The sequence below is a fragment of the Takifugu flavidus genome, chromosome 12, assembly GCF_003711565.1.
Source record: "Takifugu flavidus isolate HTHZ2018 chromosome 12, ASM371156v2, whole genome shotgun sequence".
NCBI classification, from domain to species: domain Eukaryota; kingdom Metazoa; phylum Chordata; class Actinopteri; order Tetraodontiformes; family Tetraodontidae; genus Takifugu; species Takifugu flavidus.
In genome coordinates, this window is record NC_079531.1 from 10,746,047 (window position 1) to 10,762,124 (window position 16,078).

At 42.6% G+C, this 16,078-nt stretch overlaps 2 protein-coding genes and 1 long non-coding RNA gene across 5 annotated transcripts; 2 read left to right on the forward strand and 1 right to left on the reverse strand.

The window, feature by feature from the left end:
• Window positions 1–1,071: 1,071 nt before the first annotated feature.
• Window positions 1,072–10,680, forward strand: LOC130535063 (SAM domain-containing protein SAMSN-1-like). Of its 3 annotated transcripts, none has more exons than XM_057049885.1 (11): window positions 1,072–1,210; window positions 2,847–2,894; window positions 4,504–4,641; window positions 5,028–5,071; window positions 5,570–5,610; window positions 6,050–6,144; window positions 6,478–6,571; window positions 7,871–8,022; window positions 8,119–8,319; window positions 9,640–9,787; window positions 10,101–10,680. In XM_057049885.1, exons 2-11 carry the CDS (start codon window positions 2,871–2,873, stop codon window positions 10,250–10,252), a joined length of 1,089 nt encoding a protein of 362 aa, XP_056905865.1. In that variant the 5' UTR covers window positions 1,072–1,210; window positions 2,847–2,870; the 3' UTR covers window positions 10,253–10,680. The 3 variants fall into 3 exon arrangements, with proteins under 3 accessions (XP_056905865.1, XP_056905863.1, XP_056905864.1); XM_057049883.1 differs by lacking the exon at window positions 1,072–1,210 and adding an exon at window positions 1,774–2,403; XM_057049884.1 differs by lacking the exon at window positions 1,072–1,210 and adding an exon at window positions 1,774–2,403 and having other exon boundaries at window positions 5,031–5,071.
• LOC130535064 (uncharacterized) lies at window positions 1,560–8,938 on the reverse strand. The gene is made up of 4 exons (XR_008953029.1): window positions 8,894–8,938; window positions 4,459–4,652; window positions 2,252–2,376; window positions 1,560–1,780 (listed from the first exon to the last, which is right to left on the reverse strand). It is a non-coding gene; the product is annotated as an uncharacterized LOC130535064 (long non-coding RNA).
• Window positions 10,681–11,027: 347 nt separating the features above from the next.
• On the forward strand, window positions 11,028–15,287 carry hspa13 (heat shock protein 70 family, member 13). Its single transcript, XM_057049882.1, has 5 exons — window positions 11,028–11,212; window positions 11,281–11,621; window positions 11,828–12,041; window positions 12,442–12,609; window positions 12,725–15,287. The coding sequence occupies exons 1-5, from the start codon at window positions 11,188–11,190 to the stop codon at window positions 13,300–13,302; spliced, it is 1,326 nt and encodes a 441-aa protein (XP_056905862.1). The 5' UTR covers window positions 11,028–11,187; the 3' UTR covers window positions 13,303–15,287.
• Window positions 15,288–16,078: the final 791 nt, after the last annotated feature.

Sequence of the window (16,078 nt, forward strand, 5' to 3'; positions counted from 1 at the left end):
GTCTTTTATACAGCTGTAATAGAAGTGCTGCAAGGCAAGCAGCAATCAGTTGGGTGCAATATTTTCCAAGCCCTCGTCGCACTTCCTGATCAGGTCGGGAGCAAATTGCTTCATCAAGTAGCCTCTCGGTCCCGGAGGGGAAGGAACATGTCACCTACCAGCCCAGTCACTGGGGGGCGCTGTTGTGTCACCGCTGCCAGGATGTGCAACAGTTGCTTGTAGAGGAGAATATCTGGCACTTTGGTTTTTGTTTTGTTTGTTTTGACCAAGATTATCAGAAAGTTCATCACTGAAATCGCAATCGAGTCTGTGGTTTCAGTTTATGACACTGAGGGTGTCTATAGCTTCATTTAAGGGCAAGTTGTCTATTATTGTTTCTATTTTATAAGCCCCGCCCAGTAATGGCAGTAATCTGAGTTTAATACAGAATGGTCATTGATATTAGCTCAGATAATGATAAATCAAATAGATTAAACTATAAGAAAATGTGAGGTGTAAAGCAACCACATAACAGGTTAAACAGAGAACGCCAGTTTAATATGAAAAGAGGAGCATTGAATGTCAGACAGGGTTCCAGAGGGGCCGAAAGAGCGAAGGGCCTCGACCCTACGGTGGACAGATGAGAGGAGAGTATGGGTTAGAAGGAGGAAGAGCATGGACCAGGATAGCAGGAGCCGGTGGGAGAGAGAGGGGCTCAGCCAAGGTGAGTGGGTGATATTATTAATATGGCTGGCTATGACAGCCAGACTGAAGAGTTGCCAACGGACAGAGAAAACGGAGTAAAGGAGTGTCTGATGGACATGAGGATTGTGTCAAAGGCCACGCTGAGGTGGAGGAGGATGAGGACGGCGATGAAGCCAGAATCAGCAGCCATCATCATGCCCACTATAGCTATCGCTTAGCATCAACTAGCAGCAGAATCATGAGATACTGTAGACAGACAGATATTTTCTTCACTTTCATATTCTATTATGTTAAAACAGCATAAACATAAATAACAATAAGATTGGCATTGGAGCCCCACCCCCTCTCTCTATTGCACAAACACGCACACGCACACTTAATCCCTTCCTGATTTCACTTATGGGGGAAGTGTAGCAGCCAGAGGCTATTTGGGTCACTGTTAGTGAAAGTAATTTGAAAATTACACTAAAGAAGAGTAAATCTATTGAATGAACGTATTAAATTATACCAGCAACTTCAGGACAAGGTAAGTGTGTGTTATACTATTGACTGGTGCCATGCAGTGCACCCTAGCCGTGTCTGGTGTCCCTGCAAATGTCTTATATTACATCCATGTCGATGTTTTGCTTGATTATCAACTCTGCATCATTGTGTGTGTGTGTGTGTGTGTGTGTTTGAAAATGTTCTTTCAAATTAAATACCTATGAATTAAATTTAATTAAATCTTTGCATTGAATCAGAGTTGTTTGGGAGCAGCTGGTCTGGTCCAAAAGTGCTGAAAGGGCTCAAACAATGACAGCGTTTACTGCATTTTACTGTCTGCAAGTGAAGAAAAGCAACTACGAGTGAAAATATGCATTTGCTGAGCAAATTCATTGGCTTGTATTCAAGAGTCAAGATGTTTTATTGTCATCCCACAACAGTTCACAGCCCTACAATGAAATAAGAGTTATTCAAGTATTAGGAATTCTTAATTGACCGGACCTGGCCCTGCTCCAACACCGGGTTGACCCTCTGAAGTGGCTTTTTGTGGCATCCTGCGGACCATGTCAGGTCGTCCTGAGTTTCCTCAAGGAAGAGGAGGCGCTGTTGTGCTCTGCCAATGATGTGGGAAGTGTGTTTAGGACAGTTTAGGGTGTGAGCACCATGCATGCTGCAGTGTATGTAAAAAAACATGAAGATAAAATAGATGCCACTGGCTAGCATGTTGTTTTCTGCATCAACATAGATGCTCCTAATCTAATTTCAGTATTATTGTGTGTCTGTTGTCGACATTTAGCACCCAGTCTTGACTAAATTGTGTTTCTCTTTTGACTGCATACAGTAACAAGAGGAGAAACTAATCAGCTTAGCTCAAATACAGGTTGTGAATGCTAGTTGGTGCCAACTAGCTGAAAAACAAATTGACCACCAAACTCCAAGTGTTCCAGTGTGAATGCTGAAATTTCAGGACACTGAAGTAAAATAAAGAGACAATGTTAATGATGTTTGGACCCAGTCTGTGTGCCCCCCCCCCTCCCATGTTGTCTTGTCTGCTGCCAGCATCTGTGTGGTCTTCAGGTCTGACCTTCTGTTCTTGAGGTGGTTTCTTTAATCCAGGTTCCTCCTGCAGACCTCTAAAGACGTGTGTTCTTACTGGGGAAAGTGTCTTCATCCAGTGTAGTTCTCTTGTGTTCTCCACTCCAAGTGTAACTAAAAGCACACATTTTCATGCTTTTGGTAGGTCATTTTGGTATCGGTTAACTGGCTGTTCTGCTTAATTCTAGAGGGGAGGGAAGGGAGACTTGTGTTCTCCTGCTGCAACAGGAAAAGGAAACTGAGAATGAATGTGCAGCACTAAACACACCATGGACAGAAATAACTTCCATTCCGCACAGAGCGTAGATTTAAAATAAAAATGGCTTCTGAACAAAGCTTCACAAGGAAAAGAAAAACAAGCTCCATCCTTTATTTCCACCAATGAGATCCTTGTTGTCATGATTGAATTGTGCTTTGGCCGGTGGAGGAACGGTGGTCCATCTATTGGATTAGTCAAAGGGATTTCGCTGTGGCTTTAATCTGTGAAGACAGCCGGCAGGCCAGACTGAACTCACACTGAGCCCTTGTTTCTCTTTTGCCTCCGACTGTCTCTCCGATCACCGTTTCACCTCCACCGGGCACAGCAACGGCAGGCTGGACCAGCAGATATGAACCTTTTCTGCTTCTCCCTGGTAAGTGGCAGATTTCTCCCACTGTGGCCGTCACGTCAGGCAACATTTCAACGGGTCTGTTACTAAATGCTCTTTTGGGACCAAACGTGCCTTTTTTTTGCTGTATACGGAGTCATTTTAAATACAAATACCAACATTTGGGCGGCAGGTTACAGGATTGGACCAGAACCGAAAAGAACACAGTGGATCTGGCTGTAATCTCTTTGCATGATTATCATTTTGACCAATTATTAGATTGTGGTTATGTAATAATGGGCCTCGGCTTCTCCGACTCATGGTCACACTGGATCCTTCCCGCTCGGTACCTGTTCGCCGACATGCTGTAAGTGTTGATTATAAATATCGGCCTCTGTCTGACATCCCAGCAGCTTTTCCACTGTTCCCAGTTGCCTGAGAGATCCCACAGTGTGCTGTCAGGTAAATCCATCGATCCCTGATCCACCTTTGAGGGCGGATAGCGAGGAGGCGGATGATAGTTGGAATGGTTCCTCTGCTGGACCTCTGCTGTGTTTTGGGCCCTTTGTTGTCTCTCGTTGGGCTTACAGTCCATTGGGACCGGTGGACTTAAGTCGATGATGGTGGTGCTGGACGGGATCAGAGATGTATTTATCCCTCCAGTGTACAGCTCCAGTTTGATCCCAGGCCATAGGTTAACCTGACTGATGATGAGGGTGTTAAATCATGCCATCACCGTTGACTTTAGAGTTTACACAAAGACCAAGACACACAGGCCCGAAACTAATATTTAAGCCCATTAATAGTGTTTCTAAACCATCAACAGACATTTGTAATTTTCCAACAAAATCAGCTGGAGTTTCTGCTAAAATTAAATTAGCTAAAGCTAAAACTTCTGCATAAAAAACTGGAAACTGGTATCAATTCATTATATATTAACCTCTCTTTGCTGTTAGAATCATAAGGAGAATTAGTTGATTAAAACTTAATCTCTTTGTTGATACTGATGAAGAGAAGGGAAAGATACAGCAACAGCACTCCGCCAGTCTTCTTTGGTATTATGTCACAGGGGTTGTCAGATGGGGAGCAGACGGACATTTTCAGGTCGTCCCAGAGATGTTTGATTGGTTGGAGCTGAAGTCGTGGTTCTAATACATCGAGGAACATTTGGGGTGAGAGCTCGCTGCTCCTCCTGTTCCTTACCTCACTTGCACTGGGACAAGAGAGAATTATTTAATTGTACCGACTCCGTTGGGGGTTTAATGGGTCAAACAATGTCTGCGTCAACAGATAATCTCGAAGAGAGAATACAGATTTTGTTTGGTGAGGTGGGGGCTGCGGTGTTTTAATTAGAATACATTGTAATCACACATCCATCCATCCTGAGTGAACTAATCAGCATCATACTGGTGTTTTATCACATTTGGACCCCCACCAAAATGCTGAAAGAGAAAAAGATGAGCACAATTCATTCATAAAAATGGAGCTTTTAGATGGTTATTGACTGTTGCACGTGTCACTGGTGCAGCTGGGAGGGGAGTTAAACCAGTTCCCTTCAGGTGGAAACAAATTTGGACGAGGCGGAGAATGTAACTGGGCCCGTTTGTACCTGCTGCTGCTTGGCCTCATGCTATGCGCCTGTGTCTGATGTCAGGGGGGCTCTACAGACAGCCTGTACGAGGCGGTGCAGAGCTGCAGCGCGGCGCCGCCTGTTCCCAGCCGCTCCTGCAGCGTGGCCTTGCTGCTGGACGACAGCACCGAGCTGCAGGACCCGGGACGACTGCTGCCAACGGTAGGACGGTTCTGGAAAACAGACCAACACAAACAAAAGCTGATTATGTATAAATAACGAGCAGATTCATTTGACAGCTGCAGCTAAAATCTGGCGGTTTTAATTCAAGGTCATCTTTCACTTTAATTTAGCTCATGATTGAGCTATCAATCAAATGAACAAAATCCAAATCAAGAGATGCCTCTTTCCTTTCTGTGACTAGATGGTGTCAGCTTAATAAAGATTTTATTTTTTTGCATCTGTTTTATAGATGAAATGTATTTATTATCTATGCGCAGCATTTTTAATCGCTGTAGGCACCGAATGAATGCAGACAGGAAACCCCATAGGTGTATTTGATCTCTTATTAAACAGCATACTTTAAGAAATGTTTTATTTAATTGCAGCAGGCGCCTCAGAAGCAGGTGAACAAGTCCAACAAAAAGAAAAGGTGAGAAATAAGATGCAGAGATGGCTTTACCTACACTAATTTAATCAAAACTTGTGTTACTTCAGCAGTTCTGGCAGGAAGAGGCTTCTTCCCAGAGTCAGTTTTGCTCCTTTTTTGAATGTTGTGTGTGTAAAATCTGCCGTGAAAGAGCTTTTCAGCAGCAAAGCTGCGATATCCAGGAGGGGCTTTTACCGATTCATCCCACCAGCTGCAGAAAACCTCTTCAGCAGCTCCCCGCTTTGCTTATTCTCCGCTCATTTAAGCACATAATGCTGATTTCAGGGATCGACAACAACTAGAAAACAAATCTTCATACCATTGTCAGTAAAAAGGTTGTTTTTTGGGGGGAGACAAATGATTATGAAGACCTCTGATGATAAACATCGCTGTTCTTCCACTTTAGCCTTTGTTTCGTTGTACATCCATCTCAGCTCTGCACTTTGGAATACGTGGTTGGAAAAAGTGTAATGAAATATTAAAGCCTGTCTTTATTTTCAGAACTCATATAACCAAATCAGCCTCGGACAATGAAGCTCTGGGTGAGTTCTCACAATATGACACACACTTTTATTAAGCTATTTAGATTTTACAACCTGTCAGCAACAAGCAAAACACAATTTCTATACCTTTCTGATGATGAAACACCACAAAAGTGTTGAAAATCTGAATAAAAAGGACATAAAAAGGCGTCTCACCTGAGAAACTGTCATGATGAGCAAAACCTTCAAATATTCCAGGAAGCTTAATTTCACCATTAGACAGCCAGATTATGTTCTCCTCCAGAGTGGAGTGAAATTGAGTATTAGATTTATATGATTTATCGTGAGCAAAGTTTGCTGGCGTCTTGCAGCAGGCCGGAGAAGCAATGAGGGTTTTTCAGGAAACTCGGCTGGTTTCAGAGAGAGAGAGCGACGCTGCTCAGAAGGCATGTGTTATAATGACACGTGCGCATGTTTTGCTTTGCGATTGACTCCACAGGCACCAGAAAGATTAAAACCAGGACGGAACCTAAAGAGCGGACAGGAACCCAACAGACCAGGAAGAGGAGAAAAGAAAAATTCACCTCACACCAGGTCAGAATTGTTTGGATTTCAGAAATCTCTCTTCATAACAGGCACGTTTCACAGGGGGTCCCTGGTCTTGATTGTTTACATGCTGCATCTACAGGCTGCTCTCTATACATAGACCTTGTGAATAATACCTTAATCTGGATTGACAATAGTCGGGGATCATTGCATGTTGGGGGATTATGCGCCGCTCTGTATTTTCTTTAAATCTCTTAGTATAAGCGTGGTGGCAAATCCCAACCAAGCTCATGAGAAGCTCCGTCAGTGAACTGGCGTCGGTGCAAAATTCACTTGAGACACTTGATTTCCTCAGAAACTGTCCGTCTGTGTGCCTGACAGGGTGGGAATGTGGAGAAAAGCCCCGGGACTGAGAACGAGACCTCAAAGACAGGCGACATCTTGGGAAATCTTTACTGTGAACCGAGGACCTTGAGTAAGTACAGGCCCTAGACATGTTGTTCAAGACTGAGATACAAGAATGGTGTTTTTGTAGGTCAACAGATGCAGTAGCAACATGTTATTGGGGAGGAATGTATGAATTTCTTTTAGATCCTTAATCGTGGAATATTAACTCGAATGACTTCTGAATTTCAAGTCAATTTTCTACCGTACACTTTTAAAAAAGGATTGAAATTGTTTTCTTATTTATTAGCGAATAACAAACTGAGACAACTATTACCACGTTTCCCTGTGGTCCAAAGACTAGCCACATTATGTGGACATTAACTCAATGTTGCCAAAAAAAACTGTTCAAACATTAAACTAGTTTGAAATTTCATGGACAATACTCAGCCACATGGTCCTCCATAGGTGTAATTACACATAACTCAAGTTGGTCCTGTTCGAAATGGCCGTTATGAATTAATTAGGAGACGAGACGAGACCATGGCCCAGTGGGGTGACAGAGGCCTGCCTATAACAGCATAGCTAAGATGTGACCTAACAATTAGACGACCCCCTAAGTATGATAGTTTGTCTGTCTATGATAGTAACTGGAACTACAGAATTAGTAACAATAAGCTTTTTCCAAAGAGGTAGGTTTTAAGCATAATCTTAAAAGCAGCGATAGAGTCAGCCTCCCGTACCTGGACAGGGAGCTGGTTCCATAGCAGGGGGGCCTGGTAGCTAAATGCTCGGCCCCCCATTCTAGAGACTCTGGGAACCACAAGTAGACCAGCATTCTGAGAGCGGAGCGGTCTATTGGGCTGGTAAGGTGTCACTAGCTCCTCCAGGTAGGATGGAGCTAGGCCTCTGAGGACCTTGTAGGTCAGGAGAAGAATTTTTAAAATTATTCTAAATTTAATGGAACTTCCAATGAAGAGACGCCAGTACAGGAGTTATGTAAAAAAGCTGTGTATTTTGGGAGGATTTGGGACATTTAAAGAAAGCAATTGTAGAATAGTTGAAAATAAACAACCAGAAATCTTTGGGAGGTGTTGGGATGAAGCACGAAATTGCTGTTAAATTCCTTCCAAAAGAGTTTTATGGTTCCAGTTTGTCGGGCGAATTGATCCTTGTTTCATCGCAGTTGTCATTTCCCCTTTAATAATACAGGACTCCAAAACCCTCTCGGGTCATCAGTACTTTCAGCAATCAATTTTCTGGTCCGTAGAGCAGAAGCAAAAGCGATGATGTTGTTTCTCCTGGATCTCAAATACCAACCACATCTCACCTCAACCTTTGGAATCAGACCTATTTTTGGTTTATACCAGTGCCTTTGTTGTGTGCTCAGGTTGCGTGACGATTGAGTCCAATGTTTCCTGTCGGCAAGCAACTCAGAGCCCGGGGGAGTGCGATTCCTATCAGGGACGCTTTTGTGGCAGAGCTCGCGTCCATACAGACTTTGACCCCAGCCCGTATGACACAGATTCCCTTAAACTCAAGGTAACACACCACACGGATCACAATTGGCTCAGTTATGATGGAATAAAGAGATGAACAAGAACTGTTCGTGAAAAGTTCCTTAACTTTGTGGTCTAGATTGGTGACATCATCGACATCATCAGTAAGCCTGCGATGGGCATCTGGACAGGCGTGCTAAACAACAAAGTGGGCAACTTTAAGTTCATTTATGTCGACGTGTTGGAGGAAGAGGAAGCGCCCGAGGTCAGACAACAGAAACTGTGCAAAGGAGCTCCTCCTCAGTCACTGCTGGAGTTACTGCAGAGCTTAAACCTTGAGGTGAGGCCAGCAGAATGAAGGTTACTGTCCCGCTGTTCCTCAAACCAATGCTGATCCAACGTTGAAAGCCCAGGAAGAAAATGACCGTAGGCTCAACTCAATTATTCAGATTTATTTCTCAATGATTTCTGAGATGGCTGATGAAGGCTGAAAACAGGACGAAGCAAACAAAAGTCAGATGCTTTCAATTTTTCTTTCAAATTTACCATTTCAGAACATCTATATCAAAATGGTTACAATCTTGATTAGCCACCAAAGACAGGTTTTCCCCTAAAAATGAATCAATAAGTTGTTTGTGATCGAAGGATCGAGGTAATATATTAAATATTTGGTTTCCATAAATAATAGAAAGGTTGCCTTAAAATGATATGCTTCATTCTAATCTTATAATTAAGACTGAGCACATCATTTAAACTAAAGTGCCTCTCAAAATAGCATTAGGCCCCAAAAAATCCAAGAGGGAAACATGAAATATCAAACCACAACACCTCGTTTTACCACAAATGCGGGCCGCATCTCGGCACTCACTCATGTATTAAAGTTTGATTCCAGTAGAACAAAAGCACCCACTCACCGGTGCGTGTGGACTGTCTTCCATGCACTGTTTGGTGCGTCCCCGAGTTAATTAATTAATCAGTGACACGGAAGCTGCACAGAGCCTTGCTAGAGCGCCCCTGCTGTCTGAACCCCACCATCCAACATAAAAGTAATGACTCAAAACACAGTAAGCGTGAGAGGTGAAAAGCTTAAACTGCGATTTGACACAACAGCCGCAGACTTTACATGAAGCCTAGAGTGAACTGAAGAAATTACTCTAAGTGTAAATACCAAACTGCATCGTTGCCATGCCGATAAACAAATACACTTGTAGAGCCGAGATACAGTATTTAACTTTTATTGACCACTAGAGCTACTGACATATGATCCGCAAATTCCTAAGATAAAATATTTGGATTTTAATTATAATAGCTGCATCTATATTAAAGGAAGAACTCCTATTTACACCAAATAATTAGCAACTCTCTAAGGAAGCCCTTGATATTTAATCCAGACCTCAGCATTACGACAATAAAGAGCCTTTCTGTGTATACAGGACAGGAAAGGTGGAGGTGAAATATGATCACCCTGAGTATGTTTACATATGATGCACGATACTGTAGCTGGCAAATGTTGACAGAGACGTCGGAGAAAGCCCGGTGGCGCACACACCAAAAAGCTGAAAACACACACAAAATGTATAGAGGGTGAATTTTTTTAATATTTAGTTCATTGTTTGTTTGTTTTCTTATTTGACCTCAGTTCTGCTTACTGTTGTGGCAGGACTACGCCTCTGCCTTGTTGCCTGAGGGCTGCCAGACAGTGCAGGACCTGCTGAACCCACAGAAGAAACAGCTGATTGAGCTAAACATCAAAGACCCTGAGCACAGATACAGACTTCTTGCTGCAGCTGAATACTTCAACACAGAAGGTTGGCTACCAAGACAAGATGTTACATCTATTAAAAGGAACAGTTCACCAAAAACACATTCATAAACAACATTTTGTTACAGTCTTTAAAGACCTTTATTTGGGTGGTATTTACTGATCCTTTTAAATTGCATAGCTTTTAATCCAAACAAGTCCATTCAAATATATCACTCGTCAATAAAGATCAAAGTCTGGTGTAGCTGGATGCATTTGATTATAGTTTATTACATATTGACACATGTGGCACATGTTAAAGTCTCTAATTGTATTGTCATAATGCTTTAACATATTTGCTTTGTTTGTTTTGGCTGTAGGTGATAACAGGGACTCAAAAGAGCACACAGCCTCTCACAATCTACAGGAGGAAGATAGTGATTGTCCCAGAGACTCGGGCTGCTTCATTTCATCTGAATGTTTGGATAGTAAGGAGGAGACAGAGCAGCTCACTGACAGTGTATATTCCTGATTTACTATCCTTTACATCGTTTAATGTCTGCGAACTTTAAAGACAGCTCTCTTATTTTGCTGAACTCATGATGATGATGATGATGATGATGAACTCATTAGCCACAAACCTAATGTAAAAGGTTTTATTAGGGAGAGAAATGTTTTAAAGGTCTTTATTTTACTGTCTTCAATGTGGTATTTTTATTACAATAACATCTATTTCACAATTATTCTTCCATTTGAAAGCCTTTATTTGTCATCTTTACATCTTTCTGCCCCCTTCTGCTACAATTTTATTGGTTTTCCAAATGATTGTTGTGGAATTTGGTGTGGGCAAACGGTTCATTAAAGGTTTTTTTTTAAATGTGTGAATGTGGCTGTGTGACAAAGTCTGAAAGAGTGACAAAGCAACTATTTTTTTTAAATAAAATAATTTCGCAAAATCTGCCTTTTTGTCAAAATTGGTTATTTAATCAGTTCATTGCAAAACATCTCTCATTTTTTTATTATAGCAAGTATTTGTTTGGGAATTATAGTTGCATTTTTTTAGTGTGCATTTTTTTCTCACTTTAGATTTAAACTTTAAAACCCTCGACGCCTGTATTTTGAGAAATAAATTAACGCTCCATTAAAACCTAAATGTCTTGGCTCTATCTAATTGGTTGAAAACACGGAAATTTGCGATTTAATTTTATTACGTTGAACGTCACAAGCGCTGCTGGTAAATGTAGTCTAAGGATAACATTTTATCCTTCGTCTCCCGGATTTGCGCGTCACTACAATACTACAATACCCAGCATGCATCGGGATGATGCACAGTTGACGTGTATTTCGTTCTCAGTCTTAAAACTTCCTTTCGCTCACCATTGAGCCCCCATACACAGACGTCATCTCAACGAAAACTCAGTAAGATTAACTTTCTAGAGGCTTGTGACTTTACGCCGGTGTCTGACGATGTCGGGGCAAATGACAATGTTTGGTAAGTCGAGCAACATGCCTTCTTTCGGGTAACATGCCGGTATTGAGTGCGGTGTTCACTTGCCACAGGTTCTGCTATCCTGGCCTTGTTTCTGGCTGGCTACCTAGGGCAGCAGTACCTGCCCCCTCCGAAACCAAGAGTAATCGGTTTGGACCTGGGCACCACCTTCTGTTCTGTCGGTGTCTTCCACCCTGGCAGCGGGGATGTGGAGGTGATCGCAGACGAAGAAGGCAGGCTGAGCATCCCGAGCTGCGTCTCATTCACGGCCAATGCGGTGCTGGTTGGCCACGAAGCCGCCGAACTGTCCGAAAGAAACCCACAGAACACCATTTACGATGCCAAGCGGTTCATCGGGAAGATCTTTGAGCCGGGGCTCCTGGAGCAGGAGAGTTCGCGATACCCCTTCAAGGTGGGTATTCCTGAGACCCTTCCTAATACGGCCTGATTTTGTGAATAAACGCATTCCTAATCGCAGGTTTTGGGATCATTTACATCAAAATAAGCAGAGCAAATCTCATGGAAGCTTTACAACCATGTATTTTTAGACAAAATGAATGTACAGCCCATTACTCTCAAGTTGTTTTTTTAAATTTCCCATCACTATTTCACTTCCAGGTGATCAACAACAATGGAAGTGCAGAGTTCCTTGTCTCCACTAATCAGACCTTTACGGTGACCCCCGAGTTCATCGGCTCCAGACTGCTGCTGAAGATGAAGAAGATGGCCGAGCGACAGCTGAACGTGCCCATAAAGAAAGCAGTAATATCGGTGCCTGCAGAATTTGATGAACGTCAGAGGAACTACACAGTCAAAGCTGCTCAACTGGCTGGTCAGTAATTATCTCTGTGTCGTGATTATTATCATTGTAATTGTCCTGTTTGCGTACCAAAAGGTTGTGTAGCTGGATTCAGATTCAGAATCAGATTTAGGCCTGACCCCTCTCGAGTTTCACCCCTTGGAGACCTCTGGAATTCATCTTCAGGGTCATATCTTGAAAACCTTATGGGGCAGAAGAATTAATCTTGCTAGCTCCGGGGTCTAGATTGTTCTCTGAACTGGTTTGTGTTAGCTGCGTGGCATGTTTTTTGGACTACAAATATCTTAAAATACTCCACCAGAGTGACTTTAATCCAAAATATTATCTAATATTTGCCCGGACCACACTCTTTGGATACACAAACAGCGTTGCCTTCATTCCAAGAATAATTATCTTTTCCCTCACCCTGCAGGCCTGGAGATCTTGCGGGTTATCAACGAGCCCACGGCTGCAGCCATGGCTTACGGACTACACAAGATAGATGTTTTTAATGTGCTGGTGGTTGATCTTGGAGGAGGAACTCTGGACATTTCACTGCTCAACAAACAGGGGGGCATGTTCCTCACCAGAGCCATGGCAGGTAATGCCTTAAAGAATTACATGTGATTTTTAGAATATAATCTGGATATGGATTTGGTTCTCCCCTCCCTGGCTGCTTGACGACCCGACTGAGTTTCAGGTGCTTTTTTCTGCAGGAAATAACAAGCTGGGGGGTCAAGACTTCAGCCAGAGATTACTGCAGAACACTACAGAGGAAGTTCGGCAGAAGTTTGGGATCCCGCCCACCCTCACTGAGGACATTCACCATCTCAGGCAGGCTGTGGAATCAGCCAAGATCAACCTCACCTTCCAGCCCAGTGTCACTATCAAGGTGCCGCTGCACCTTCAGGCGGACCGCAGCTCTGGCGGTGAAGGCTCTAGCGCCACGTCGGTCCTCTTCCAGACTGTGATCACGCGACAGGTGTTTGAGGAGATCAACGAGGACCTTTTCCAGAAAATTCTGACTCCGGTGGAGACGGTTTTAGCAGAGGGCCACCTGGAGAAAGGCGACGTGGATGAGATTGTACTTGTTGGAGGTTCCACAAGGATCCCTCGGATCAGAAGGCTGATCAGCGAGTACTTTGGGAAGGAACCCAACACATCCATCGACCCTGACCTGGCTGTGGTCACTGGTGTGGCCATTCAGGCTGGTATCATGGGGGGCTCCTGGCCCTTACAAGTGAGCGCCATTGAAATCCCCAATAGGCACTTACGAAAGACGAACCACAGATAATTCCCTCTCGGATTGCTTTGGCTGCAAGTCATTCCGATTTGATGTTGAAAGGAGACTTTCGCGGGATTTAAGAGCGACCAAGAATCTCGTTTTGTCCTATTTTGCAGCAGAGGATACACAGGGATCATGTACAGATACATGCCAACATGCCACTTTGAAGAGAAAGTGTCGCTTTAACACACCATTTGCCAATGCCATGAGGTGGCGGAGAAGCCTTTAAGTGCCTTTTCCTCCGGCATAAATGGTGTTCAGCTCAGGGAATAGCCACTTTAATTTATTGAGAGATCACTCATATTTTGCTATTTATTTATTGTTTGACGTTAAGCCTTTTGTCTGTTTATGTTTACCTCCCTCCAATGGCAGTTCTCGCCTGCTGGCCTGGTGTTAATGCTCAGATGATGCTTGGATCTGACGGGTTTTTGCCAATCAACACTGGGCCTACAAGCTTAAAGATGAAGTGAATTGTTCATCATTTATGGTTATTTATCTTTACCACAGTTCAGTCTCACATTCTCTCCTCATTTCAGTGAATGGTAACAGAAGTAATTTGTTTTGGGTCTAAACTGCTCAGTCAATAATGTTATAATATGTGTAAAAGTCAGTATTAATGAGGCATCTATAACTCTTACCTGGATTTAAGAAAAAATAAATGTGTTTAAAAATGAATAAGTTACAAGCCTAATGGTATCTGCCATTAAATATATGTATTTCATATTACCAGTACTCTATATGTACTCTGAAGTGCAATTATGCCTTATTTCTGATTTTAAACAGAATGTAACATACTGAGGGTTATCATCTGTGGACAATAACGGTGAGATATCAAACAGAACGGAGGAGTTTGATTTGAGAGGCATGTTCTACAAAGACCTATTCTGTGTGAATAATGGTAATATTTGCCCAATGGCGCTTGTTTTATTTATGCTTGATATTTATGTTGCTTTACAACAGATGTTCTCGCCTAATGAGTCCAAATCGGTGGCCCTGGGAGGGCAAACCTGTTGCTCTTTGCAATACTGTAGCGCTGTAAGTCCAACATGTCACACCCAGAAAGCCAGCTACAGTATAGAATGTGAACGTGCAGAATATTCTTCAAAAGCTGGTTGTGTCCAAATATCACAGATTGAACCGTTCTAGATGAGGGATTCTTTCTGTTTTTCTGTTTTCCACAATCATCATTCCACAACTGAGAATAAAACCAGACTTTTAACTGTTAACAACCTGCTTTTTAGCTGCTCAGTGGCTTTGCTGATCAGTTTGTTTACTGTATTTATACCCACAACTTAGAGAACGGATTTCAGCTGTTTTCCCGATTTCTGTAGCTTAAGTTAACTAGGATTTAAGACGGAGCACGAGCTTGATTTTAAAGGCTTCTTTCATTGAATTAATGTGATTGTCTCTCTTATCCCCAGTTTGATTTAGAAAAATTTAGAAAAAATGCTTTTTTTTCACTTTTATAGACAATTGCTGTAAGAATTTCCCAAGGCAAAGTTAAAGGTTGTATCAGCGTCGTGTCGTCACTATTGAAACGATAAACGGAGACATCTGGCCCCTCCCCTTCGCCAGCATCAAACCTCATTGGTGCAGAAGCCCACCCCTGCCCCCTGATTGGTTGGAATACTTTCTTCTGGTTTTGGGGGATCAGGTAGATTCACCAGTTTATGTATGTTTCTGGGATTATGTGTCCACAGTGGCCAGAGATTTTCACTGTCCTCATGAGACGAGCTGCTCGAAGCGAGTGGGAAAAAAATCACTGGTAAATTTAAATTATTAAAACAGATGTGGATAACTGTATAAATTCAATCGGTGAAAGCAGAAAACTGGCTAAAATGCTCTTTTTAGGTTTTTTTCTTGCACTTTTGCACTGCCTATTCAGTGCTTTATTTAATCTAAATAAAATCTAACTCTTTCACCATTAGTGTCATGTGATGTCTTCGGTTGTAAATTGGGGCTACAAAAATTAAATAAAAATGATTTGAATTCTTTTGGGGTGTTTTTCCTCTATTCAACTTTCACATTTGTCAGTCGAAAATTGGATTATATAATAGACCGTGAAGTTACTCTTTACATTAAGTGTCTATGAAGCAAGTTCAGATGGTCTTCACAATAGGGAAGGACATCAGATAAGGTTAATACATTTGGTCGGGAAAAAACAAAACACTGAAGAAACAAAGGCCTGAAATAGATTAGAACTTTTATTCTTGGTAGCAGCATCATGTGACCAGCAGAGATGACTGAGTGGAAATGAAAGGTAATAATTTCACTCATTGGATTGCGGAGAAGAGTACGTCAGGGACGATGAGCGCGTATCGTTAAATGTTAAAGTTAAACATTTTGAGATGAGGCCTATAATACATGTCATAAGTATCATCGGATTCCATGGGACACTTTGGGCCAAACAGAACTACCCTGTTAGTCATCAGTCTTCTACCCTCTATATAACTGCACCAACCCCTTCTACCCTACAGGTGTCACCACAAGCTAAAAAGTTGAGCCGGACTGTTGACACTGGGCACGTGGGTCACCTGTTGAAGCTAAAAGTATGGGCTTGGGGAGGGTGGTTCTGATGGTCCGCTCTGCTCTACCACCCATTTTTGGTGTATTTTCCAATCCAGGTGGTGATGATGGTGCAGGCGTGAGAGGTTCAGTTCCAGCAGCTTGTACCCCACTCTGGAGGGAACTATGGTGTTGAACCCTGAGATCTACAAATATGCAAGTGTTCTGTGCTTTATTTGTCTCATGTCTCCCCTCACTCTGACCACACCTGGCCCAAATG